This window comes from Pipra filicauda, unplaced genomic scaffold (assembly GCF_003945595.2).
Source record: "Pipra filicauda isolate LSUMZ 115617 unplaced genomic scaffold, ASM394559v2 scaffold190_size1978887_pilon, whole genome shotgun sequence".
Classification (NCBI taxonomy): Eukaryota; Metazoa; Chordata; class Aves; order Passeriformes; family Pipridae; genus Pipra; species Pipra filicauda.
The window spans coordinates 1,670,840-1,697,313 of NW_024104299.1; the positions used below are offsets into that span (position 1 = coordinate 1,670,840).

At 36.5% G+C, this 26,474-nt stretch overlaps 1 protein-coding gene across 3 annotated transcripts in view; it reads right to left on the reverse strand.

Moving 5' to 3' along the window:
• The window catches only part of PLCE1 (phospholipase C epsilon 1), a 149,727-nt gene that overhangs the window by 71,443 nt on the left and 51,810 nt on the right, over positions 1 to 26,474 (reverse strand). For all 3 annotated transcript variants that reach the window (XM_039380246.1, XM_027743126.2, XM_039380245.1), the window contains exon 3: positions 13,859 to 14,150. In XM_039380246.1, coding sequence (XP_039236180.1) covers positions 13,859 to 14,150 — 292 coding nt within the window. The remainder of the gene's footprint in view (positions 1 to 13,858; positions 14,151 to 26,474) is intronic.

Here is a 26,474-nt window from a genome sequence, read left to right on the forward strand (position 1 = left end):
GTGGAGAAGCCTGTGTGATTTAGCCCTAGAATTGAAGTCTATTCTACGACGCAGGAGTTTAAGCCATATAGGGATTAGTGGAATACAACAGACAGCAGAGAACAGGTCAGGCACATGTCTGTAAAGTCAAAAGAAGTAAAAAAATAGACTACATAAATCAACCTTAACTTCCTAACAGAGATTTCAACATCTACAACTTGCCTCAATATAAGTCCCTTCTTCCTACCTCAAATATAAATTCTTCAAGTACTTATTCATTCATGCAGGTTTTTTACAGCCTCACTAGTGAATTGCTCTAGTTCTGCTTAGACTAAACCCTGCTATAAGCAACTACTTTCTATAATTGTTTTTGTTTAGTTTGTGTCATTTGGGAATCAGTGTAAGCTAAATTAACAAAGATAAGGTTATACAAGATTGTGTTCAAGTAAACAGAGGATAGCTATACTGCTGTAACGAGTTATCTTATAAGAAATGAAAGTATTTATTCCATTTGGCTTTCACAGGATTAATACACTTGCTACATAAAAGCTGTTCCAAGCAGTCATAAGACTTTTTAATGAATTGTGTCTTTGTCACTAGCTTTAGCAGATTATACTAGAAAGGGTATTTGCAGTCCTTTCCTAACATGAAAACTTTCAAAGTTAGTGATTTTGCTATCCAAAAACAAACTCAAAACTAGCACCTTCCTCAGATTTTCAAGAAATCTCCCTTAACCTGAAGACTTCAAATGGAATTCATTCCTTCTCTAAAAGTACATAGGAAAAAATTAACAATTCTCTTTCCGTTCCTTCCTACACTGCTACCTGTACTGCAGTTCAGGTTTAAAATGGAGTTCAGGCCAACCTTGTCAACGATATTGTCCAATATAGTAAGAAAACAGAACAACTAGGAAAACAAATCAATCTTGCTTTGTGTAGAGTTGGACTAGATGATCAGCAGAGCCCCTTCCAACACAAATGATTCCAGAATTTTTACATGGCAGTTCAGCATTCTACATTACAAATCTCAGTTAAGCAGTGAAATAAGAAGTAGTCAAGTTAGTGTATTCCAGATACAAGAATTGCAAATCCTGTGTATGGAATGGAGTTTTGCTTTCCTAAAGGTAATGGCTCTGAAAAAATAAGATGGAACACTAAAACTAAGTGTTTTCTATGAGCTTTTAGGAGGCGGTGGTGGAAAGAAAGGAGGTGGCAAAAACAGGTCCTCCCACATAAATCAGTGATCACACCAATAATGTACAATCACCTTTTCCATATTTTTAAAGACACAAACCAACCACAGAGCATGCAAAGAGAGATATAAAATTATTCCAGGCTTTAACAGTGAGACCCAGAGAAAGACTTAGATCAGAAATGCATAACTTTAGTTCAATAAAGTAAAATTTACTGTAGTAGAATATATAAGCATCTACAACAGGGGAAATATATCAGATTTTAAATACTTTAATCCAGCAGAAAAATGCATAACAAGAACAAACAGTTGGTCCTTGATGACAGACAAACCCAAACTAGAAATGTCACCCTTCTTTGACTTTGAGCGTCACTGACCACTGGAAAAAGCTGTGCACGTGGATGATAGTTCTAAGGCAGACTCTGAAGGTTGTAGGGTAGCACTGCAGCCCTTCAACGACTGAATTTAGAATAGAGACAAATGGGTTTAAGTAAATGACATCCTAAAAGAATGTCAGCCCAGCTAAAGGTCTCCATTGACTTCGCAATTCTATGAGCTGTTTTACTTTCCCAAATGACGTGCTCTTATCGACCTCCTATTTTAAAAGTTGATATGCCATCATCCATGTAATCACTCAACTTTTTTTCCTCTCAAGATTTCTGAAATATTTTTGGAAATTATACTGCCTGTGTTCAGTCAAATGCACGTCTTTCCTCACCACCTCTGCTGCTTCTGTCCTACTAGTTATGGTAGCCAACACCACCTGTGTCCATTTTCTTCAAGTGACATCTAAAAGAAGTCTTTCAGTTTGACTGGACCCCTCTTCTGTCAAATCCCCCTTCCCTTACAATACCTATAGTGAGGTGCTTTCTGTTCAGATCCATTTTTTGTCCCACTCCCAGAAGACATAAAGGAAAACTGATTATTTTCTCTTTACAGTAATTATTATCTATCTGAAGATTAGCATGTAAACTCCTGAACATTTCTCTATAGAAACTGCTCAAAGCTGGGCAGTCTACAATAACAAGGCTCAGAGGACTGTACTGCACGGCTTTAACATATGAGATACTTAATTTTGCCTCCCAGTAAATGAGCAAATATATCATCACAACCTGGCACACTTACCAGCAGACAGCTTGTGATGCCCTGCAACCAACAAGTGCTTTTTCAGGCTGTTTCTCACCAGTCCTCCCACGCTGACATAAAAAGTGATAACATTTTCTGCCCCGTACAATTAGAACACTGTTACCTTCATGACTCTATAAATTTTGATATTATCCTTATTATTGAGAAATAAAATATTATAATACTAAGCTTATTCTACCATCAAAAAAGCACCTGTAACTTCCATTCATTGTGGCAGGCAAAAGTAATGCAACGAGAGTAATTTTGTTTTCTTTTATAAAAAATGCAGTGTATTTCCAAACTATGCAAATATTGTTTTGTTTTGTTTGTGACACCCAACACACTTGCAGTGTTTTAACTTTCAGTATTAGAGAGAGAGAGATCAAATATGTAGGAACACAGTCCGCAAGAGTCTGCTGCAAGTCAAATAAAACAGAAAAGTTAAACTACCATTGTCACACTTTTTACATGGCTCATGGAAAGCACAAAGTATGTTTTTTTAAAAGATATAACATTTTAAACATAAGCAGTATTTTTAAAAAATAACATATTTTTGCAAAAGTGAGCATGTCAAACACCATTTTTCTGCATAAAATTTTGGATAAAATTATTTCATATTTGTGTGACTAAAATGCTTATGAATTCATATTGAGTTTATCCATGTGTTTTGGCTCATCGGTTAATAGCTTTTGCATAAATTATATTTTCAAACTAAAAAGTATCAACTTTTCATACCAAAGCTGATCTACATTTGTTCTTTTCAAATCATATATTTCCACACAAGCAAAACAAGACTATTTTTTTTTTGATGTTCAAAAGAAATTTTGGTTTTTGAAGGATCTGGTTGTTTCTTTTGCACAAAAAAAAGTCTCATATTTTAGGGGGTTGGGAGCACACAGAAATCCTAGTTATTGACACACTAGTTATTCTAATTCTATTCTAGCTCTATCTCTGCAAACAAGAATTCTAAATATATTTTCATTTCTCCCTGTTCTCTTTTTTAGAGCAATTCACTCTATATATGGTTATGGAAAATACCTGAATACACTAAGCTTGTATGCAAATCCTACCACCATCTTCAAAACAACCAGTACCTGAAGCCAGCACCTCTTCCTTTTTTGTGTTCAGTGCACATATTTGAATGGTTTGTTGATAGCTGTTAGGAGGTTTACATTCACAAATTCTGTACCCATAAGGTAAACATGAACTGTGTGATCTAATTTGATCCCTTCTACTTCATGGCAGTTACAGAACAGCATAGTCTGAAGACCTACAACCTAGAAAAAAATTCTACTTTTAAGGTTCATTTTATCTGTCAAATTGAAGACACTGTTAAACTTAAATAATAACAAAGCTATTTCATGGTGCTTTAAAGCAGACATCACAAGTAAGTTTCTAAAATGTTAATTACATTTTCTCAGTCAAGTGCCTACATTACTACAAACCCAGAACTAACTCTTCTCAGCAAATATGGCAAAAGCATTCTTTTCTGACCACACGAATCATTTAAAAAATATTTTTAAGTTTAAATTAGTTACTGCACTGGTTTCTTTGCTTGAATTATTAATGCCATAATGGTTTTTTGCAGTTCTGCTAACACTATATTTTGTTTAATTTATCCACCAATAAAAACAACATTTTAAAGATCTCTAAAAAGATATATGAAGTTTTTTAACCTACAAATTCTACCATGACCTTGTGCAGCTCAGGATTGTTGGGCACCTGAAAATAAACTTGGACATTTGGCACGTTTTGCCCTTCTGAGACCTGCAAAAGTCTCAATACAGTTTCAGTGGCTGCAGTTCCATAGCTGGAGGTAGAAGGAAATGGTAATGATTTTCCTGAACACAAAGTTCAGTAGAAAAAAAAACCATGTAGTTTAATGGCTTTAGGTATGGCTATTTTTGGGACCAAGTCCCAAAGACTAACAGTGTTTCAAATCTGAATTCTTCTGAATTCCCATTTGAAACTTCTAGAAACTCAGAAGAAGAACAATTTATTTGAAAAAATCTTATAAGAATTTTTAAAATAAGTACCATATTTATGGTACTTCAACAACTACTCCGCTTTTAAAAGGAAATGTCCATGTTAAAGAAATTTTTGCTCCATTTCTCTGAAGAGATTCATAAATCTGAGCAGGCGAACAATTTCAGATCAAATCTTTTCCAAAGCTAGCAGTAACGTAATCAAGGCATATGAAGCAATAGTTTTTCCATACTGAGAATTCTTTTTCCACCTCAAAGAAAAATGCTCTCAAAGGACACCACTCCTGCCCGTGGATCGTGGCAGAGAGGAGAGCTAATGCAACAGCATCAGATCTATCCCTAGAAGACCTCAACACTTCATAAAGAAAGCTGAAAATGTGCATGAAATCTGTTGTACCAAGTCCACGGGAAATGTAGGATACAAATATATAATTGCTGTACAACTGTGCAGAGCCCTTAAAATTAAGCACAAGAAGAAATTAAAGGTACTTTTAGCATCAAATTTTATTTCTAATTCTTTTATTGTTGCTTTGAAATATTTTCAGTTAGTGCTTGATAAATCTCACTGGCAAACCACTTATTTCAGAATTATTAAAATCTGTAGCAATGCTTCTTTTATACATAACCATTATTTCCAAAGGAAATACTTAAACATCAGAAAACTATGTCAATATGAAGCCCCTTAAATAAAAACTAAACCAATTATGCCCTAAGAAAAATCCTCATATCATCTTATTTTTTAGAAAAATTCTTACACCATTCTATCTCAAACCAAAGCTAAAACCATTACAAAACAGCTTATCAAAGGCAGGCTCTGACTCGAAATTAATTAAAATAATTTTCCCTCCCTTTCTGGTACTATTACAAGGTATCTCAGATTTGTTATCATTGACTGAATAAACAGATTAAAAACATCATTATTTTGCAATTAATACAGATATCAGGGCACTTTTTTTTTCTGTGCTGTCTAAATCACTGAGGTGAAAATAAAGGTGTTGACAACCAAGACAACCTTTCCATTAGAATGGGATGATATCACTTTGAATGGCGAATGTTTGTCATAGCCTTTAGTTAACAGCCAGATTAGGGAAATGGGAGTGTTACCACATAAAAGACATTCCTTTCACAGAGTAAAATAATATGAACATTCATTCAAGTTACACATGCAAGTTTAAAAAAAAAAAAAGTGCAAATTTCTTTAAGACCAATTAGTAGCAAAGCATTGCTTTTGCATGCTGCTATGCACTCATGTCATTCAGAAAGGGAAAAAAAATGAACTGCCTTAAGCAACCACAAAAGACAAATTGGTTGCAAGTTATAAACTTGTATATGGAAGATCTAGGAAGAAAAGCCCATGCAAGGAAAAAGCAGCAGTGGATTTACATTCAAAAACACAGTACTTACTTATAACATTTGAGTCATTTATAAACTTCAGGAAAAAAATAATTACCTGGTTCCAGTACTTTTAAAAGTACTGACATTTATATTTTGTCCAGCATTTTTCGTAATAGTCACTTGTTTTTTGTGAAATAAAAAACAAAGGAATGTATCACAACATAATTTAATACCGAAATAGTTGCAGTGTGAATCGAATAAATGCAAAGCACTTTACCTAAATTATTTAAAATATTTATATTGCCTTTCATTTCAAGCAAGTTGAAATACAAAATACACATTTAAGACATTATTTCACATCGTTTGTATTAAATTCTTACTTCTTTTTCCACCTAGAAACAGTTTTGTGTTCTTAAAACACTGTTATTGAACACAGCCATTACAGATCTAACATTAGATTAGAAAACTGCCACCTAATTTACTTCTAACTCTGGAAATAAAATTATCACTTTCATTTAACTACCTACATATAATCAGAACCGTGTGCTACAGGCCACAGAAAGGCAAATCTTACCAGCAAACGTGCCTTCCATTGAATCTTAGATTCCTCCTAAAATGCCAGAAGAGCAGGTACTTCCAGTACCACAAAAAGTCTGCACGCTGCACTTGTCCAAACTAACAGTCAGGCAACAGCTGCTCAGTTTAAAGCTACAAACTGTGGCAAAATGCATAACTGACATGCCTTGTGTAAGCCATGAAGAAGACATGCATTTGGCTGGCTCACCGAAAGGTCAGGTTACCCACCTCCCCAGATAAAAGCTGAAACACTAGGATTCGAATGGAAGGAAGTTTAGAAATTAAGGATGAGCATACATCCTGCTAAGACTAAAAGCACTGGATTTTGACAGCAGAGTTATAAACAAGAATGATTTTAATTCTGCTGGATTTTTGTCTTTAAATATATTAAGAAATAAGTTAGCCTATACCCAAGCTTTTGTACAAGTTATATTTATATCGGTGTTGTTTAAATAGGCCAAAAGTAATAAACGGAATTACTTTTGTTTTAGGAAACTTCAGCTGAAGCATTACAAAAACCATGACACTGGTTACTTTATTAGCAAATGCCCTACCTTTACAGCTATTATGCTCTCTGCACTAGTGACTCTAATAAAAGGCAAAAGCATTAGCTTTAATGGGACAACGGGCTATGACTTAGGCAACCATCCAAAACACTTTCTTTGAGAGGCAAAGAAGGAGGAAAACTCCCTGAGGCTTCCAGAAGTGTGATTAACCATACAGAAATTATAAACAGGGGCAATTAAAAAGACAGCATAGCCTTCAGACTGCATCAATGTTCATAAAGTAAGCAGACACCAAAACTCTGCCTTGATCCCACCGTCATTACCAAGCGTTTTTATGCCTTCTTTTCTTCCTTCTAACCTTAGCCTTGTCTACACACAGTTTACATCACTTTCACGAGCAGCAGGACTACATCAGTGAAAATTTTGTTATGAAATTTGCAAGAGTACACAAGACTGAAAAACAATATACTGCCACAAGGAACCTTTCTCCATTTCCCCAGGAAGTGTGAGAGAGTGATCCGTGCAGAACTGGAATGTGAGCAGTACACTCAGAGACACTTTGTTTATACGGCGGAATATACGTCTTGTCTGAAAACTCTCTACTGGAGGAATGATCATGGAACGTGGCCAACACACCATTATTTTTTCATTGACAATACAAGCATATTCTTTCTTAATTGGAAGAATGACCATTTAGTGTTGTTTCCAACTTCCAGCTGAAAACCAGTACACTTAGATTTCCAAAAAACGCCTGTTAAATATGATAATATAAGGATGCCCATGGGGATACAATACCAAACTTTAAAATTAATTTTATTTATAAATATCAATTTTATTAATGCTATTTGACTACAAAAATACAAAATAAACCATCAAATTAAACATTTCTCGCCATTATAGGTTCAATACTAAAATTTTTTTCACTAATTATAAAAGCAAATATCTGAAAACCTAAAGAAAAAAATCAGAATGTTTTCAATTCTGCAAAGAAAACTGCACAGTATATCATAGAATTTAACAAAAAAAATGCATCTGGAGAGAAATAAAACAGCATTATCCTACTAAAGTGGATTTTTCTCCTAATTTGTTTCCTAGAAACAAGACTTCAAGGGAATCTTCGAGATGACTATTGAGTCATCTTAATGCTTGAGTCCTTGGGGTTTTATGCTCATGATTGACATGCTAACATAAACATACCAAAAAAGTTCCATTCTGCACTTTAGAAGTTCCCAGGGACACTACTTTTACAAGACCCATTCAAACAAATGTTCAGATCTTTAAAACAATAAACAATAATAAGCAGTTCAGGGATTAACTATCTGCACTTAGAATCCCATTTCATTTTTTCTAAAGACTAATTAGTCCTCATTAAAAAAAAAAATCTGATTTTAAAACAAACATCACTCTGCACAAACTTCTGCTCTCTCAGCCTTCATCCACAGACCTTAGCATGTTCTTCATTCCCTTCCTCACAACAAGCCTCTAATAACACAGACTCATTTGATGTATTTAAACTTGTTACTTTCTTGCGGTAGAAATAACAGCTGTAGACTATTGGCAAAAATATTGCTGTAAGCTGAGACCCAGATATACAAGTTTAAGGATCATCAGTGTACCAAAACTGTAACACTGTACTGTTGGAACTGAAATCTATATAAGATCACCTGAAACTCAGTTCTGCTTCTTAACAGCTTAGCCCTATACACAGGTTAGGATATCCAAATCCATACAGACATGTACCTTCCTGTATCTTGAGTATGATACCTGTTATGCCCAAAGGAGCAATTTTACAGATGAAAATATTTTTAATTCTTTTACTTAGATTATTTATACTGGTTGACTTCAATCTACTGCCTGGTTCAATTATGTGTCTATCTTGCAGTAATACACCCTACTGAACCCAGAAAGAAGACTATAAGGGCAAGACAAGCTATACTGGCAGAACTTAAATTTTTGTCCCTATAATGTATTAAACATGACAGATTCAAGGAAGTTTTTGTTACATTAATATTGGCAAGGATCCTCCTTAAGTCTTTCTCTACTACCCCTCTGACCAATCTGGCTGCAACTAGGCCTGGCCAGACAGTGACAGGTTCAAGAGACTGATGGCAGTGATCTTTCCCTTCTGCCAGTTTACAGAGACAATCATCATAGCCAGCTCCAGACAGTCCCAGATGTCCCTAGATTTACAGCTGTCCTCCAAAATCTTTGTCCTCCATCCTGCCATCTCAGCCTTGATCTGTACTTCCTGCCATGTCCCTCTTCATTCTCTTCCTAACCAGGTGATCTGTTCGTGTTCCTGCTCTTCTTGATATACATCTTGGAGGCAACACAGCAGGCATAAAATCCTTGTCACCTGACTCACACTCTTGCCTCAGGCCACATTATCTACATACCGTGTGATCTATCTTCTGTATTTGATTTCCTCTCCTACAGTGTATTGCATGACTCATATTCTTACCATAGACTCTGAGCCTAAGACACATTTTGTCTTTCCAGGTCTTAATTTCAGCTCATTTGGATTTATCCCTCACTCCAGAGGGTCTTAACCTTTGTGCCCAAACACACGCAGACCAGCTAAATCATGCTGGCCTTTCTATATCTGTGTACGTCAAGCTTGTTATCACCATGACTGACATACAGCTATCAGACAACTGCCCCAACTTCTGGGACCCTGGAATTTCCCCAATACTGTAACAATACACCTCGTGCAAAGGGTACAAAAAACAGCAGTGGGAAAAGCCCCAGAGACTTGGGCACCTGTTTGCTGCCTGTTTGCAGATGGCAAAGTCTGATTACAGAAAAAGGGTAATCTCTAAATTCTGTGGGATGAATTAAGTAGGTTTTCTTAAGATCAATGCAGTCTGCCTCCATGTTCATGACAAATTAGTTTCCTTCCATTCTTGGTCAAAAACTGCTGTTGTGTATTTAACAAGTCCCGTTGAGCTTTGTCTAGAAGATGAACAACAATGATCAAACACTTAGTCTGATTTATATCAAAGAAAGTGGCATCAAACTTGAACAGCTTTGAAAGAAGCTAAAGTGAAAAGAATATTGACATGAAATGATTGCAGTCTGCTCCATCCTCAGACACCTCTTTCTATTTCCCTTTCCTTTTTCTTAGATTACAAACACAAGTTATTGGGGGTGCAGGGGAGGGAAGATTACAAGTTTCTTTCCAACTATGACTCCAGATTTAGGTATCAAATGTAAAGTACAAACATTTTCACATACTCTAGTTCCTTCTTTAAGAAAGACACAAACCTTTTTTTTCACTTTCTATATAAAAATGTCAACACCATATAAACTGTGATAATGACTGGCCCCTCAAATATGATTCCAGTGAAAGTTCTGGCCCATTCACAACTATGAGCAAACTTCTGTAACAATCAATTTTTAAGAAACAGAACAGGCTGAGAAACAGGATTTCCTTCTTACAGGAAAAAAAATCTGGTTTCAATCCAAATCCCATTGAAAGACACTCTCAAAACTTTTTGCTAACCAAAAATTCTGAGTTACACACAGACGTACTAAAACAGTGCAGCCTAAATATCTTCAGTACTCATATGTGAAAATTATGTTCTCTGTAGCAACAAAGATGCTGACAAGGATGTGAATGTCACTGACCAGCTGTGGGAACTCCAGGCATCTGTAGTTCCCGGGAGTCCACTCTCAGACTGTCCCTGTGCTACCAGGACCAGAGTCGCAGCTCCTCAGTCGGGGGATCCTGACAGCTCTGTGAGCCATGTGAGAGCAGGGCTTGCAGGCTCACTGCTCCAGGCCCAAGAGGTGAGTCTCCTACACAGCAGGCCCTACATGAGTTTTTAAAGACTCTTAGTCTCAGATCCATGTGACTGGGAATTCTGGCTTAGGAGGTCTGGTATGTTTGGAAGCCTTCTGTGGAACTAACACTGGCTGATCTGCCCACAAAACCACCCTAGCTCTGGGGACTCAGAGCATTTAAGGCCTTTAGCTACCAAGCAAAACCTTACAACAGTATTCCCTGGAGCTGGACTGCTTGTGACTGTAAGGTTCATTGCACATGTCACCAAGTAACTCCTGAAGGACTGAACACAAAGAACTCACAATGTGCTTGGTGCTAGAGAGGCATAAACCCAGGAGGCTATCCCAGCATTAGGGACTCGCTGTTTGTAGGGTCCCTATTTCCAGGGCAGATGTTACATAAAAGTCCTAACTACAGAGAGTATAAAGTTTTTGAGAAGTCTTCCTTTTAAATCATGAAGGCACTTCTCATTAGAGTTACGGGCTCCTCTTTAAACAGACTGTGCAAGAGAGTGCTGAACTTCATCTCCAGAAATTGTAAACATATTGAAGAAAAAGTAGTGAAATGGCTCATATGTGGTCTCATATTGCATGCCTCCAGAATAAGACTGGATATGTTGCCACACACTGTGTACATGGGCTGCCCGTTAGAGCAATTCAGTGGAATTCAGGAGTCCACCCACTCTCTGTCCCCCGTACATCAGAACATAAGTTACTGGTCAGAGCTCTAATTTACTACATGGCTTGTGGCTTTCTTACCACAAAAACTTCATTCTCCCTCATAGTGGTGTACTAGAGATCGACACAGGTACACAAACTAGATTTTCTTTTTCTTACTGGTAATAGAAAAGGAAGAGTTTTTGGATTTGTGACCAAAACATTGTTGATAACACAGGGATGTTTCGGTTATTGCTGGACAGTGCTTACACATCTTCAGCCTTTTCTGTTTCTCAGACAGGACAGCTGACACCAACTGACCAAAGGGATATTCTGCACCATATGCATAGACATGTATATTCTATACCATACATCATGCTCAGCAATAAAAGCTGGGGGAAATTGTAGGAAGGGCATTTGTAGCTAAAGTCTCTGTCTTCCCAAGAAGCCGTTACACATGATGGAGCCCTGCTTTCACAGAAAGGGCTAAACACCTACCTGCTGATTGGAAGTAGTGAATTAATTCTTTATTTTGGTTTGATTGTGCACACAACTTTTCCTTCATCTACTGAACTGTCTACAGCTCAATCTATGCATTTTTGCACTGTTACTCTTCTGATTCTCTCCTCCATCCCACTGTGGGGAAGCAAGTGGCAGCATGGTGCTACCTACTAGGGTTAAACCACAACAACTGTTTAACCACACCAGAATCAATATATTCCCTTTTCAATGCCTCCAAACAACCATTAGCTTATGCTTGAGGTTAAATCCAGACACAAGAAAAGATGCTGAACAGATACAAATAATCTTTTTATCAATCTATATGGACAGGACAATTTCTTTCTTAAAGTGTACACACCCATGAATGATAACTGCAACTCTGAATTCAGAATATGGCTGGGTTCCTTGCTAATGCTAATGGCTCAGATAGTAATATCATCAAGTAACACTATGTAAATGCTTTTAGAAAGGATCACAGTATAACTGAACATGAACCTTCCACATCAGAAAACTTCAATATCCTAAAGCTGCAGCATATCTCTTCCTTAACAGAGACCAGTACAGTAAATCATGCCTAGACCACTACAGTAAATACAATCTCTACTATCTACACAGGTTGTCAGTGGAATTGCAATTCAAGTTCCAGACCTCGGCTTTTTCTCTAATGTCTCACATCCTTTGGTTCAGAATCCAACAACAAAAACGTACACCACATAACACTGCCACCACAGAGATCCCCAAAGTGTGCAGTGCAAAGTGTGCTGGTACACAGAGCGCTCATGTGCAGTCACTAGCCCAGCCTCCACAAAAAGATGCAGCCATATCAGCAGATCAGGGTGTCTGCTGCTGCTTCCAGTTTCAAAGCTCAGTTCTGAAGCACATGACTCAGTTCTTTTAACCTTGCTTTCCAAGCTGTCAGAGGAATGTATATACTTATTCTTCTAAAGCACTCATCTGCCCAGAACAAATAAAACCCAAACAAAATAAAAAGGAAAACCCTACCAAAATAGGACACTGTACTGTACATATCTCTGTCTCCCACAGACAATGAGTGTATGTGAAGCTTAGTAACGTTGCTCAACATGCTACTGAAATTCACTCAGATGCTACAGTTTGCCATCTGTACCTGTCCTTCTTACAGTATTTTAGTGTCTCTCTCTCCCATTTGATTCATCTAAAGAGAGACTAATTAAAACTAGAGAGGGACACTCTTGGGGATAAAAATAAGACAACCATATCCAAGCATAAACTATACCATTATTGGAAAAAATGAGGTCAGTATCTACACTAGTTAAGCAACTACAGTGAAAATTATGCACTGATTTTGTCATATTCCTGTTAAAGTTGGGCAAACCATAATATCCACAAGCATCACTTCTACCATTGTATGACTGACATACAACATTCTTTTGTTAGGGTATATCAGATGACGATACATCTCCAAATGCTTGAGTAACTTATGAAATATTCTAGGCATTAATTAAAAATCAATTGATAATGTACATTCTGTGCAAAACCATCTTTTAATGCAATGCATTTGTACCAAGAATTCTTTTGTCTGTTTAACTTCCAAAATTGATCAAACTAAATCACATATGGGTATTCTTACTACATAGGAAGATGATCAGCATGGAAATTTAACATGCAACATCCATCCTCCAACTGGCATTTTCCAAATACACAATACCTGCATTATTTGAAATGATCCAATACTAGAAAGATGATGGATCCAAGAAAAGACCAACAATAAATCAGTAGTGAACTGTACATACTTAACCACACAGTGCTATGCTGACAGCTAGCTGTATAATGACAATAACAACCACATAGAGTACATACTCCTTTCTCAGGTCCTGAACTAAGTCAGCCCGTGAGCAAGAGCACTTGGCAAATGAGGAACACCCTAAAAACAATTGCTTAGGCAATAAATTTGGATGCAGGCAGAACAGATTCCAACAAGAAAAAAACCCTGAAAAGGTGTTTGTTTTGTAATAAGAATCTATTCAGTTTAGCATGCATTTTAGTTTATTAAACTAACACATCTAGTTATTATGACACATAATGATTGCAAAGGAAAACATCTGAAAACATGAAAACCTTTTTTAACTGTGAACTTCATATATGAGTACATAAACTACAGAATATTATATAGTATTAATAATTTTGCAATTCACCCTATATTTAAAGAGGATCGGGGTCAAAAAAATAAATCTTCATTACCTTTAAGCATTGTTCTTCCAGTTGATCCTCCAAAGATATTTAAAAGACCACTTCTTGCTCCTAATGATGTAGTTGCTTCTAGTAAAGCACCAGTTATATAGTTAGAGAGTGCAGTCCTCTGTAAAGTGGCACGATATTGACAGTAAGCATCTGCTACACATGGTTTTACACAAAACCCATCATCTTTGCAAATACAGACTGTAATAAAGGTTGGGAGCTTTCTCCGAAGATGAGGAATATATTCAAAAATATCTTCTGCTCCCTCCTCTTCTTCTCTCACTGTACTGAAGATCTGTGAAGAATGCAAAAGCATGGACTGTTAGTTCATTTGCTTAAGATAATACAAAGAACGCCAAAAAATTCCAAATGACCATGACATTCTGTAAAGTTGAACAACCTGCAAGATCTATGTATCCACAACTGATTTGTTAGGATTCTGAGCTGGGGTCCCAAAAAGGGTATTTAAATAAGATGTCATTCTGGCTTTCAATCTATGGTTACAAGCATTCTAATGAAAACCAGTTTTAAGGATACCCATTAGACTAAAAAAAGGCCACATCAATATACCTGGTTGACATTTAAAACAAAGAATATGCACAAAATTGCTTATAAGACTATTAAATCTACTGTCCTTCCAGAAAACTCTTAAAGATATCAGTAGCAGAAAAAACAGATCAACTCAGGGTTGGCACTTTTTCTTGCTGAGTGGGGTGGGGTTTTGCAAACAGAAATGGTTTTAAGCACTCTGAGCCCTCTTTCAAAATGTTCTGGTGTCACGTTCATTGCGTTACTTCCAGCCTACGCACAGGTCCTCCATCTAATATTGGTTTAGTACTCTTTTTCCAATATTTGTGATAACACACTAATGAACTTCAGCCTGTGGCTTAGCAACTAAGTAATGTTTGCTTATTTAAAAGAGTCTAATGATCAAAGCAAGAATCTGGAAGAAATCTTTTCATTTAGTATACAAGGAGAGCCTTGATTCTTTTCATTCTTGTATGCTGACTTACTGATTAACGTTAAGAATTTGTTTCAATGATCTGTGCTTTGTAATTACAAAGTGCAAACTACCAAACTAAAAATTAATACAGGGAAAGGTCATTGTAACTGTCACTAGGACAGGTGCTATGACAATTTTCATGAGGTTGTTCCCCATCAGTTCTTACACGTACAGAAGAAATAAGCTGATGACTTCATGACAGTTTTTTGTAATTAATGCCTTGATTCTCGTTGCCATCCTTCCCCACACATAAACAAATTACAGCTATCCATCAACATGGCAGAAACAGCAAAACAGCATCCACTCCTACAAAGCAAGCACACATGTGCTCAGTCAGATGATAAGAAACTGTTTGCACAGTCCGTGCACGCCACATGTCAGAGGCACTGGCACCCTCACCACAGGACATACACGTGCCCAGCCATGTATCCAAGGAGTGAAGTGGCTCCTGGTACAGGGATGTGCACACCCATCCACTTCTGCCCTAAGACTGGGATTTACCCTGTAACTGATGAGGGTTCGAATGCCCTGCTCCCACAAGGGATCTGACCCTCCAGTAACAGAAGCCGTGAATGATGATGTTTACTTTTCATCCAGGTAAATAAACTGCAGAAAATCAAATACAATCCAGTATATTAAAGCATATATTTGTTATCTTAGCTTTAATTTTTGTATTAACCGTTTCTTGGGGAAAACAGTAAAATTTTATATTGAAAATATAATTATTCATTAGTAATATAATTCAATTATTTGAAAGGGAACATTGACATATTTATTAACATAAAATAAAAATCAAAACTTTCACATGTTGACTATGGCTATATAACTCAATTCCATTAAAATATGGCTTTTGTAGCCTTACACAGTGAAATGCCATGGTATATATCTTTTTTCTCCTCTCCCTGCAAATATTCCAGAATTTGTTTGGTCTGAGGCTTCTAGAAACATTGCACCTCTGCTTGAGCATCTTTATCTTCTTTTTTTTGGTATATGAATTTTATGGACTCAGACCGTCAGCAAGAACACATCTCTACCATGATTCAGAAAGAAAGCGCACTCAAAGTGGATGGGATATGTGCAGATCTTCTAATCAAGTAAGTGTCTGCAAGGAACAGTACCTTTTCAAAAGGTGTACTGTGAAATAGTAAACCTGCCTTATGCCTGGATTATGAGTGTGTCACACACAGCAGACATAATTAGTCTTTTTAGCTTGTTTAAAAAAATATTTAGTTAATGAATATAATTTAACTTCTCAAAACTGCAGTTACCATCCAAAATATTTTTAAAATTGGGTTCTGCAACTTATGAAGGCACGTTCTGTTGCCTACACAACTAAAATTTCTTTCAGCTGCCAAAGCAAAGAAACCATTTGTTGACAGAAGTAGGCGACAGTGTTTTGCTGGAGAGATTATACATAGAATAATGGTGTTAATCTCTTCTGTATAAAGTAGACTTCAGGGCACTAGCTGTCTCCAAAGACTCTGCACTTCACCTAACATTTTCAAATTCTGTTTGTTTTCATGTATTAAAGTTCTGCATGTGTTACCTCTGCTGCACACTGATGAGGTTACAAAAAAAGACAGAAAAAATACAATGTGTATACTTGTCAGCCACTGAAAAGAACTGAAACAATCAGAATAGCAACATATCCCTCAGGTAACTGATAGGGGAAATCACCTTTCAGAAAGATTGCACCAGGCAATTGGGGAAACTTAATCTTGCCTGGGAGACAGAGAAGTTTATTCCAAGCCAGGGCTTACAGTTCATTCTCGCAGATGGAGTTATATTGATCCATATCACTACCAAAGAATTACTAACATAATTAAACACGAATGCAAACAAAAAAGAGTAAAATACGGCACTAAACCGACAGCTACCTGTCAAAAAGCAACGATTCACAAGGGCATATCACTCTTGATTCACTTTTGCCTTACATATCAAATTAAAGATTTCAAGGCCATCTGCAGTCTGATGCTGCCATATCTCACCTACTACATATCAAGCAATAACCCACAAGAAACTTGGGACAGTATCTGAGTCTAAAAGCGTTGTGGTATTAAACGTCCTGCAGTGAGCACACGTAAATGGTAACGTTTATACGCAACTATAGTACTTCAAGATTTACTTTGGACAATAAAAGCATGCATTCTAACACTTTTTCTTTTATCTTTTTTTTTCCCAAAATACTTTTAAAATAAGAAATAAGCTGAAATAGGAAACTCCACATACACCAGTATTCCAATGAAAGTATACTATGGCTTCAATAGATTTTTACTTTTTTCTATTTTTTTAGGCAGATTTTAATGGTAAGTAAAAGGAAAATGAAAATTATTTTCAACATAAAATTTTTCAGACTACTACAAAAAAATCTCCATCCTCGAATTCAAAAATGAAAATTAGCATTAAAATAAAGATTAAATTCAGGCAGAATTCCATCCTACAACCAAGTCCATATTTGGAAAATAAATGGAAAAATAGATTTTTCAGCTCTTAATAATGTATGCAACAAATCATCAAAACTTTACTTTAAAAAAAACCTTAGTTTTGCTTGTAGTAACTTAAAATGGTATCTGCAAGTTAACTTATTGATAACCTTCAGGCAATAAAACTTTCCTACAGTGACAACAGACATATTTTGTCAAGATATTAAAAATATCTTTAAAAATAACTATAAGAACAAGTAACTCATGGTGGCCTTGAAACTATTCCTTACTTTTCTCTTACTTTTTTCCTGTTTAACCATCACTGCAACTGCAAATTGCAATATGTCCTTTACTCCATACACATTAAGCTTACCACGCAGAAATGGCAGGAACCTAAACACCGTAGCTCCTTATTGCCCTACAGTTTACAACAGATATTTCCCCAAAATTTAGCTGGAGTTCAAGGGTGCTGCTGTACTACAAATATTGGATATGGCAGTTCATAAAAAAATAATTGTTCTGATTTCTTACTTAAACATACATGCATCTTTTATTGTGATCTTTTCATATTTTTTCTCCCACAGGTATTTAGCTTAAAACTTGGAGGCATGTTATCATGTTGCCAAACATCAAGCAGCTGCTTAGTGCATATGAAACCCTGAAACTGGAATTATTCCCACCAAAAATTCCCATTATAAGAGGGCAAGCTTAATTTCTCTAACTTTATTATAATAACAAAGAATATATGTACCCAAGAAGTTCATCACAAAGAGTAGTCATGAATAACGATGCTTATTGGTACACTATAAAAATAAGAGAAAACAGGGTGTAATGAGGCTTTAACATTTTACTGCATCTGTCCAAACTCTCTCTAAAAACATCTATCAATATATCCTGAACGACAAAAAGAAATGCTGAAATGCAAGAGGTGTGTGTGTATGCTCGGGTGGTACTATGCATTTCAGTCTGATTTCCTGGCTGTTCACCCACAGAGTGTTTTTGTGATGGAGGACTGCTGACAGCCCATGCACAGCCTTCCTGCGACACAAAGCCTTCCTTTGTTGCATGTTTTTAAAGGAACTTTAAATGCCTGTAAACCAGAATGGTATATTAACAAGTAGTAACTCTCAGGACGGTATGCCTTGAAGATCACTTAAGTATCTCCTTTGAAAACACAAAGGTTTTACAGAACATACAAGTCTAAACACAATTAGCATCACAGGAAATGCTGCTCTTTCCAAATTTGTTCTGTTCCACGAAAAATTACATTAAAATGAGGAAATTCTGATGGTGATTTTTCATTTTGGCTCTGTTTTTTTAGAAGAAAACCCTTACTAATATTAACCAAATGAAGTTAACAATGATCCCTTGGAAGACGTGACCAAGGACCATTCCAATTGCTTTTACATGTATTTATTCTACTATGTAATTCAACAACTATAGCATGGAATAGTCCATAACAGCATAGTCTGTTATGAAAAAAGCACTTTTGGCAGAAAGAAACTAACATGTCAGGTGAACTTGCATGGAGGGGAGAGGGCTGAAAGGAGAAACACACATACCAGAATAAGAATTTGCTCAGAACAGAAGAATGAGGCACTAATGCACAGTTGATCAATACTTCAGTTTTATGTCTTAAAAAATGGCACTTCAGCATCACACTTCGGAGCATTTACTCATAAAATTTAAAAAAGAGGTGATAGTGACAGTCAAATTTCTGAAGTTTTGGGTTTTCTCAGCTTTATTTCGTTCAGGTTATGACAACAGCCACAATGATTAGCACATGACATTTCAAGATCACTGTTAAAGTACAAACTCATAGATTACGAAATGCTTTTTTGTAATGATGTTGCCTACCTAGAGCCAGCACTTGTCAGTGGCCAGTTCCTTCTAAGGATATTGGGATATTGTGGGGTTGAGTTTTTTTTTTTTTAAAAATGAAAGAATAGTCCCCTATTATTCACTACTATTATCACCTTTTGGAAAAAATGGTATTAGAAGTAGAAATAAACAAATTTTGTAATGACTTTTCTAATAATAAATTACTTTCCCCAATATTCTTACCTGAAAAATTGTTTGTCTAAGTAATCTAAAAGTACCACCCAACATTATTCTGCTTAAACAAGAGTGAGGCCAGTAGTCCAAGGAACACTTCTTTTAGTTACAAATACAAAAGCCACTTTGGACATGAGTATTTTTCAACATTTATCTTTGACCTAATTCATCATGAGAGAACCACTCATTTAAATACTCCCCGAATAATGTTGTTAATCACTTGATTTTCAAAGATGCTGCAACAAACAACTGTCAATTGGGATCTGCAGAAATGATGAAATCTAGGAAAAAAGGTCTGCCACTGATCTGGGATTTAAAGGCAAGTCTTGAGAACCCACACAGATTTCTAGGCCAAAACAGAATAATTACTGACCTTGTTTTTAATCTAGTTCAATAGTTTCAAAAATAAGTCTTCCTGTGCAAAAATAGAAATGAATCACACTATTTAGTACAGCCAATACTCCACTCTTCATTTACAGTTTTCTAGTCCGAGTAATCATTCCAGGTGCAAAGACACTTGGACATCCTGGAAAAGCATTGCAGCTTTCCAACTTAAACTAGCTCCAAACAGATTTCCCATTTCACAGCACTGCCTAAGCCAGAGATTCCATCTCTGAGAAGGTTTACTTGCTTGTGCGCACTTATTGCTTACAGCACTACTGAAGCCAGTTACAGTGCTTCCTTCATCAGCTTCCTCTCTGCACTCACAAAGCTCAGGGATCTCTGCAGAGAAATTCACAATAAAATTTAGTTCAGAAGACAGAAAGAGACCAGATTCGGTACAGATGGGTATTTGCAATGCCAAGGGAAAAAAAAGATCTCTTAATAAAAGAATACTTTAAGATCTACAGCAAAAATGGCTGTATCCTATCTTCTATTGCTACTGCTAAAGCCACCAACTAAAATTTTGAAAAATATTTTACTTTAATTGCAACAAAATATAGATGAAAGACTGCCTAAAAGGAAAACTATTTTATATTAAACAGCAAGTTAACAAACATCTCTAAGTAATGTCAATCCAACTCAAACTTTCCCTGCAAAAAGTCAACCCTTTGGCAAAATTACAGATATCTAAAACCACCTTTTCTGAAAAAAAAAAAAGAAAATTAGTAAATGTCCTTTTTTTTTTGGCAATTTTACAACATTTGTTGGTTTCAGGACAGTTAACCTGTTCCAGGACAGAAGCTGAATGTTATCACACATTAAGCATGGGTTCAAAAGCTTCCAGCTACAAAATTACATTTAAAACAAATAAAGACAGTAACAGCAGGAGAGACTGGATGTGACCAAGTATAGGGTTCAATTGTGTCTCACTACAAATGTTCTGCACTCAAAAAGATCAAAGATTGACAATTCCTACATGACTTTCATGGAAGAGAAAGAAAGAGGTACCACAATTTTAGTGTGTATACTTCTCTGATTTTCAGGAAGAAAGAAATCTTTAATTCCTGGGCTTTCTAATATACGAATCTCTTGTGACAATTTCTGATTACGTATCAATTACAAGAACTGAAATATAAACACTGAATGCATTTTCTGCTATGCCTAGAATAATGTATACACTTGTTTTTCTTTCTATTGTGTTTCTATTATCAAGAAGACATGCCAGAGCCCCATATCTAAATGGTTGGGCAGGTTGTTCAAAGCCAAGGGATATTACAAAGGGATTTGACAAAGACGATGCTGTGAACAGCAGAAAGGTCTGCTCTGTCTGCACTATTTTTTAGCTCTGTTCACTGAGAAGCCTTGTTCACTTTAGCAATCCAATAGGTGAGGCCTTCAGAAGTCCTTTCAAGAAATTGAACATTTTGGTAAGTATTTTTCAGTGTTTGGAGTACAAAAGCTAGACATTTAGACTCTTAGAACATTATCTTCTTCACGGTATTTAGCTGCCTGTGACCAAATAAACACAAGCCAAGAGATCTGATCAAATTTTTGGCTATGTGTCTCACTGAGTTCTGGTATTTTATAAGAACAAGTAGGGCTACAGATAAAATCTGTGGTCAATTAAATTCCATTCCTAACTTACTATTCAAGATGAAGTAGATGATGACAAACAGTCATCCACAAGCTTTACTAAATTGTACCATCACTGAAATTTGCAAGAGATTCACTAGCTATCTCGAGCTTCTCTGATTTCTTGTTTGTCATGACACTCCATTGCAGCGTGTATCTCTAGGTGCACTGCAGCAAATACTGAAACAGTTATCTGGAAGCAACTGCAGTTTTGCAAGTTGGCGTCAAACTCAAAAATTCCCATGGTTTCTCTCCCAGCATCTCATGATCCTACTTTTTTGGCTAACGGGCAACATTCTTAAAGTATGAACAGCCATAAAATAAAATAAAATATTACATATACTTGTACATACACATGTTCTTCATACTCAACAGTATTTGGAGATGTATCTGAATGTCACCCTTCAGGTGGCTTTGCAAGCCAACAACTGCCCCACAAAGCAGAACTGACAGCAGCTTCAGCAATGGCACTTGCCATCTAGCCTGCCTGCAGCTTTACCAACAGGAGAAAAAGAACTGTCATCACCTGAAGGAACTCTTGCCAAAACACAGCCATTTGGTGCAGGTTTGCATTTGTGTTCGAGAAATAGAAGTAAAGGGCTGTTTTGACAATTGATCATCAAGAAAGGTGGAGCTATAAACACATTTACAGCGAAATACATGCAATTCAGTAAACACTGTTCAGAATATCAGGGGTTAACAGTGTTCTCTTCATCTTAACTTGCTCATTTCTTGCTCTCTCTATGTATTTTCACATGGTGCTTAAACAGAATTTCTCGACTGCTGATATGCTACTTTTTGTAATGGAAAAATTCCTTAAAATATCCCCAGTCTGCTGACATGTTGTTCTGTATTTGAAAAAACTGCCTAGAAAATAAGAGAATACAATCCATGGTACAATCTGAAGTGTACTTCAGATACTAGAAATACTGTGTTGTCTTGGGGGACGGGGGCAGAGGCAGGGAGAAAGCCTTCCTCAAAATACATACACACAGTAATCAATACCACTACAATTTTGCCCAGTACTTGACAAATGCAGTATTTACTATAAGGTGGTTCAGGCATGTTCAGGGTGGTCTGGTTCACAAGTGTTGTTCATCTTTTGCCTGGGACACTATAAGGAAGAAAAACAGGAACTGTTTTGAGACTGCAAGAAATGGAAAGATTTGTTCACTGCAGCAGCACACTAGCATGGAAGCATCAGGAAAGACAAAGAAAGAGATTTCTGAGTAGACAGCTGTAACTTAAGCATTGCTGCATTAAGGATGCTGAAGATAGTGAAGGGCCTAGAGAAAAAGCCATACGAGGAGCAGCTGAGGTCACTTTGCTCGCTCAGCCTGGAGAAGAGGAGACTGAGGGGAGATCTCATCACAGTCTACAACTTCCTTGTGAGGGGAAGAGAAGGGGTAAACACTATCTCTTCTCTCTGGTGACCAGTGACAGGACCTGAGGGAATGGCAGGAAGCTGCCAGGGGAAGTTTAGGTTTGATATTAGGAAAAGGTTCTTCACCCAGAGGTGTGGTTGGGAACTGGAACAGGCTCCCAGGGGAAGTGGTCACAGCACCAAGCCTGACAGAGTTCGAGAAGTGTTTAGACAACACTCTAAGTCACTTGGTGTGATTCTTGGGGATGGTCCTGTGCAGGGCAAGGAGTTGGACTTTGATGATCCTTGTGGGTCCCTTCCAATTCAGGATATTCTACAATTCGATGCTTTGAATGCAGTGAACAGGAGTCAGTAAAAGAGGAAAGGAAGGAAATACAATTAAATTAACTACAGTGGGGTTTTCCTTTAGTTTCTTGTTGGGTTTGGGGACTTTTTTTTTCTTTTTTTGCATTATGTTCTTTTTTTTCAAGATTGTGATTTTACAAAAAGATCTGTCTTTGCATAATTTACAGTTGTGGGCACTGAATAAAAGTAAACTCTGTATTTTATGCCCTCACTTCTCAGAAACTGGTGAGGGGAATAGGAGTGGACATGATGCCAAGACACAGTCTAGCATATACTATCACTTTCTGCTTACAATAGGAATAAACCTACCAAGTCCAAAGAAGTTGCTCTCTTTGGGGCAAGGTCTGTACAACTGGCAGAGGAGGTGCATGTATTAGAGTCTGTCCAGTCCCCTTACACATCTGAAGGAAAGAACACATCACAGAAAAGGAATAATGGTCTTCAGGCACCTCTTCATCATAGGGGTCGATGCTTGTCCCAGCATACTCATAACAAACTCTAATTCACTCATGGCTTTTCCAATAATGTCCAGTGTTACAGAAGGACTGTCACTGCATGAGACCCAGATCTTTTCCTTTGCTTTTCTGTCCTCCCTGGATACCCTTCCAGCAGCTGTCTTGTCAATATCCTTGTCACACTGTGTGTTCTCAAAGACTTTTCAAACTTTTGTGCTCTCTTCAAGGGTGAGGGAGATGAAGATCTTTACAACGTCAGGACCAAGTGCAAGACAACAGTACTGTGCTACAGAGCAATAATGCTCACTTACTCATCAGCAATTTTTGCTGTGTATTAAATTCTAGACAGTAAGTTGTAACTGGGCAAAATGGCCCAGAGCAGCAGAGGACACACAGGAAAACAGATGAGTTGACCCTGGTAGCATGGAGAGTCGTGTCGATGGCAGTTGGAAGGCTGCCAAAAGAGCCCAAATACTAATATTAATTTACTGATGTTATTTGAACTTTGTACAGCTTCAACTGCAATTCCAGAACATGCATTACATCACCAGCCAATATTTTGTATGAATTGCATCCTGTTAAGGATGAGATAATTTCAAGGAGCAGAAAGTGAATTTAATTTGGATGAAACCATCTTGCACAGGCAATCCTTAAGCACAGTTCATCATTCTTCAGAATAGCCACCCCTATTCGGCTCTGGTACACGACCACTGTCTTCAGTAGGGAATTTTTTTCATTTGTTATCATATGAAAATGATGATGCAGTTTTTAAAAATGCATTTGAGAGCTGAATTTATTTATGACCAGAAACTAAAACAGCAGGTCCAAACTTTCAGCAAATCATCATCTTCACTTTTGATAAAACTTGGTTGCTATTACTTATTAATTTTCTATTTCTGTAAGGTAATGTTACTAATTTTAATAGCCCTTACCAAAGGAAAGATGGACTTCACAAATTTGAAAGAGAGAAAAAGCAGTTTGGTCTAATTGGAACACATATTTAACACAGCATCACCAAGCCCAGAGAGTCCTGCTTTTAAAGAATCATGGCAGATAATATACTTTGGATCCAAATAACTACTAAGAAGAATCAACTTAAGATATAAAACAGAGGCTGAGACAGCCATTAACTGTCAGTTGAAAGATTTTCCGTCAATACTTGAAATTTCAATTTGATTAAGAAGAAAATGAAAGGATGACACCAAACATAACATAAGAGTTCTTCACATCACTTTCCAGCAATGTGAAACAGTGAGAGAGATCTCTGTAATCTTACCCAGAAAAGGACAAAAATATCACTTTCTGGTCAGACAGGTCAGCTATTTATACTTCCATTGGTACAAAAGTGTATGTGAAAAAATATATCTTTTAATAGTTATTATTTTATTACTAAGTTCACTTGCTAACTTTTTAATTTTAAATCATAATATTTATAATTTTGTAGCACTTCTCAACTTATTGAGTTAAATTTCTGTTTACTGTTCTATCCTTATCAATTCTTCATACAGCCAGTATTCTCTTTTATTTCCTGAGTGCTTATTTACTTCCTCCAAACTTCTATCAACAAATTCACTTACAAACAATACGCTGTCTCAGTAACTAAATAAATGAAGTTAATCTATTCAAACCTATGTTTCAATCTATGTTATTTCCACATAACTAATGCACACATTGGGATTTTTAATGAAAAGCTGATAGTTTTACCAGTCTGATGTGGGTCACACATCTTTGAACATCTGATCACGTGGATTGGAATTTCTTGAGTTATCAGCTTTCAAAATTGCCTATTGTGTGTTTACCATAAAAGTATATGCCCAACACGCTACTACTTTTTAAAAATATATTTTAGTAATAACTTTTAAGATGTCTTACTGATAAAAAAAATCATTAATATAAAACTTCATAGGTGTGTCATAAAAAGTATTTAGAACAAGAAAAAGACTAGTAGGTTGACTTTTCAATTCAGCACAGAAGTTTTACTGCAGCTAAGTACATATATAAAATAGACTAATTAGGATAAAAATTCCTTGTCAGAAAGCAGACTGAAATAATTCATAGTCCAACCACACAGACATTGGAATATTAAATGTGTCATGATTCAATAATTACAACTTAAGAGAGATGCAAATTTCCATTGTAAATTCCATACATCTTTGGTACCTCAAACTGTAATGGGATGCTACTATTACAGTGGGTCACTGAGCTTTCCAAATGCAAGCAAAAAATAGTATGAAATTCTAACAGAAGCCACGAAAAACTCTATTTAATACACCCCTGAAGGCTTACTTCTTCAAAGGTAGAAAAAAATTATTTCAATTAGGTCATTAAACATTTCGAACAGGCACCATGTTCATATTTTTCATTTCTGAAATACTGACAGTGTGATAGGTGCATTCAAGAGAGGTGAACACTGAGCAATCAAAGTAGAGGAACCCAACAGCCACCTTATTTTTTTTTTAACTATTATTCTATATGTGGAGTGATAACAAGTCTAGATTTTCTCTAAGAAATGGACAAAAAAGCCCCACGCACATCAGGTACAGGCAGAAATCTGTATGGTTTTGTACCTTAGTAACAACTTCCCATTGGAGGAAAGGCTTCCACAGAACTCACACATTTAAAAATAGCTGCATTCCCATTCATGTGAAGTGATTATTTAAACAACTTTGAAAGATGAGCTTCCTGAATCACAAACTGACAATAAGCATGAGGGGTAACACACAGGACAGAAAAAAAAAAAAGCCACCTAAGAGATCTCCTGTCAATGTGACCATCTTAAAAACAAAGAACCAAAAAGACAACCTAAAAATTCTAGCTGTTGAAGACCATATCTCACCATCCCTTATATGTTTGGTTTCTCATCCTCTTTCTAGAATCTCATCTATTTGTCAAAGTTCACTATAGCTACTTCTGCAAAACTCTGCCTTTACCTGTTTTT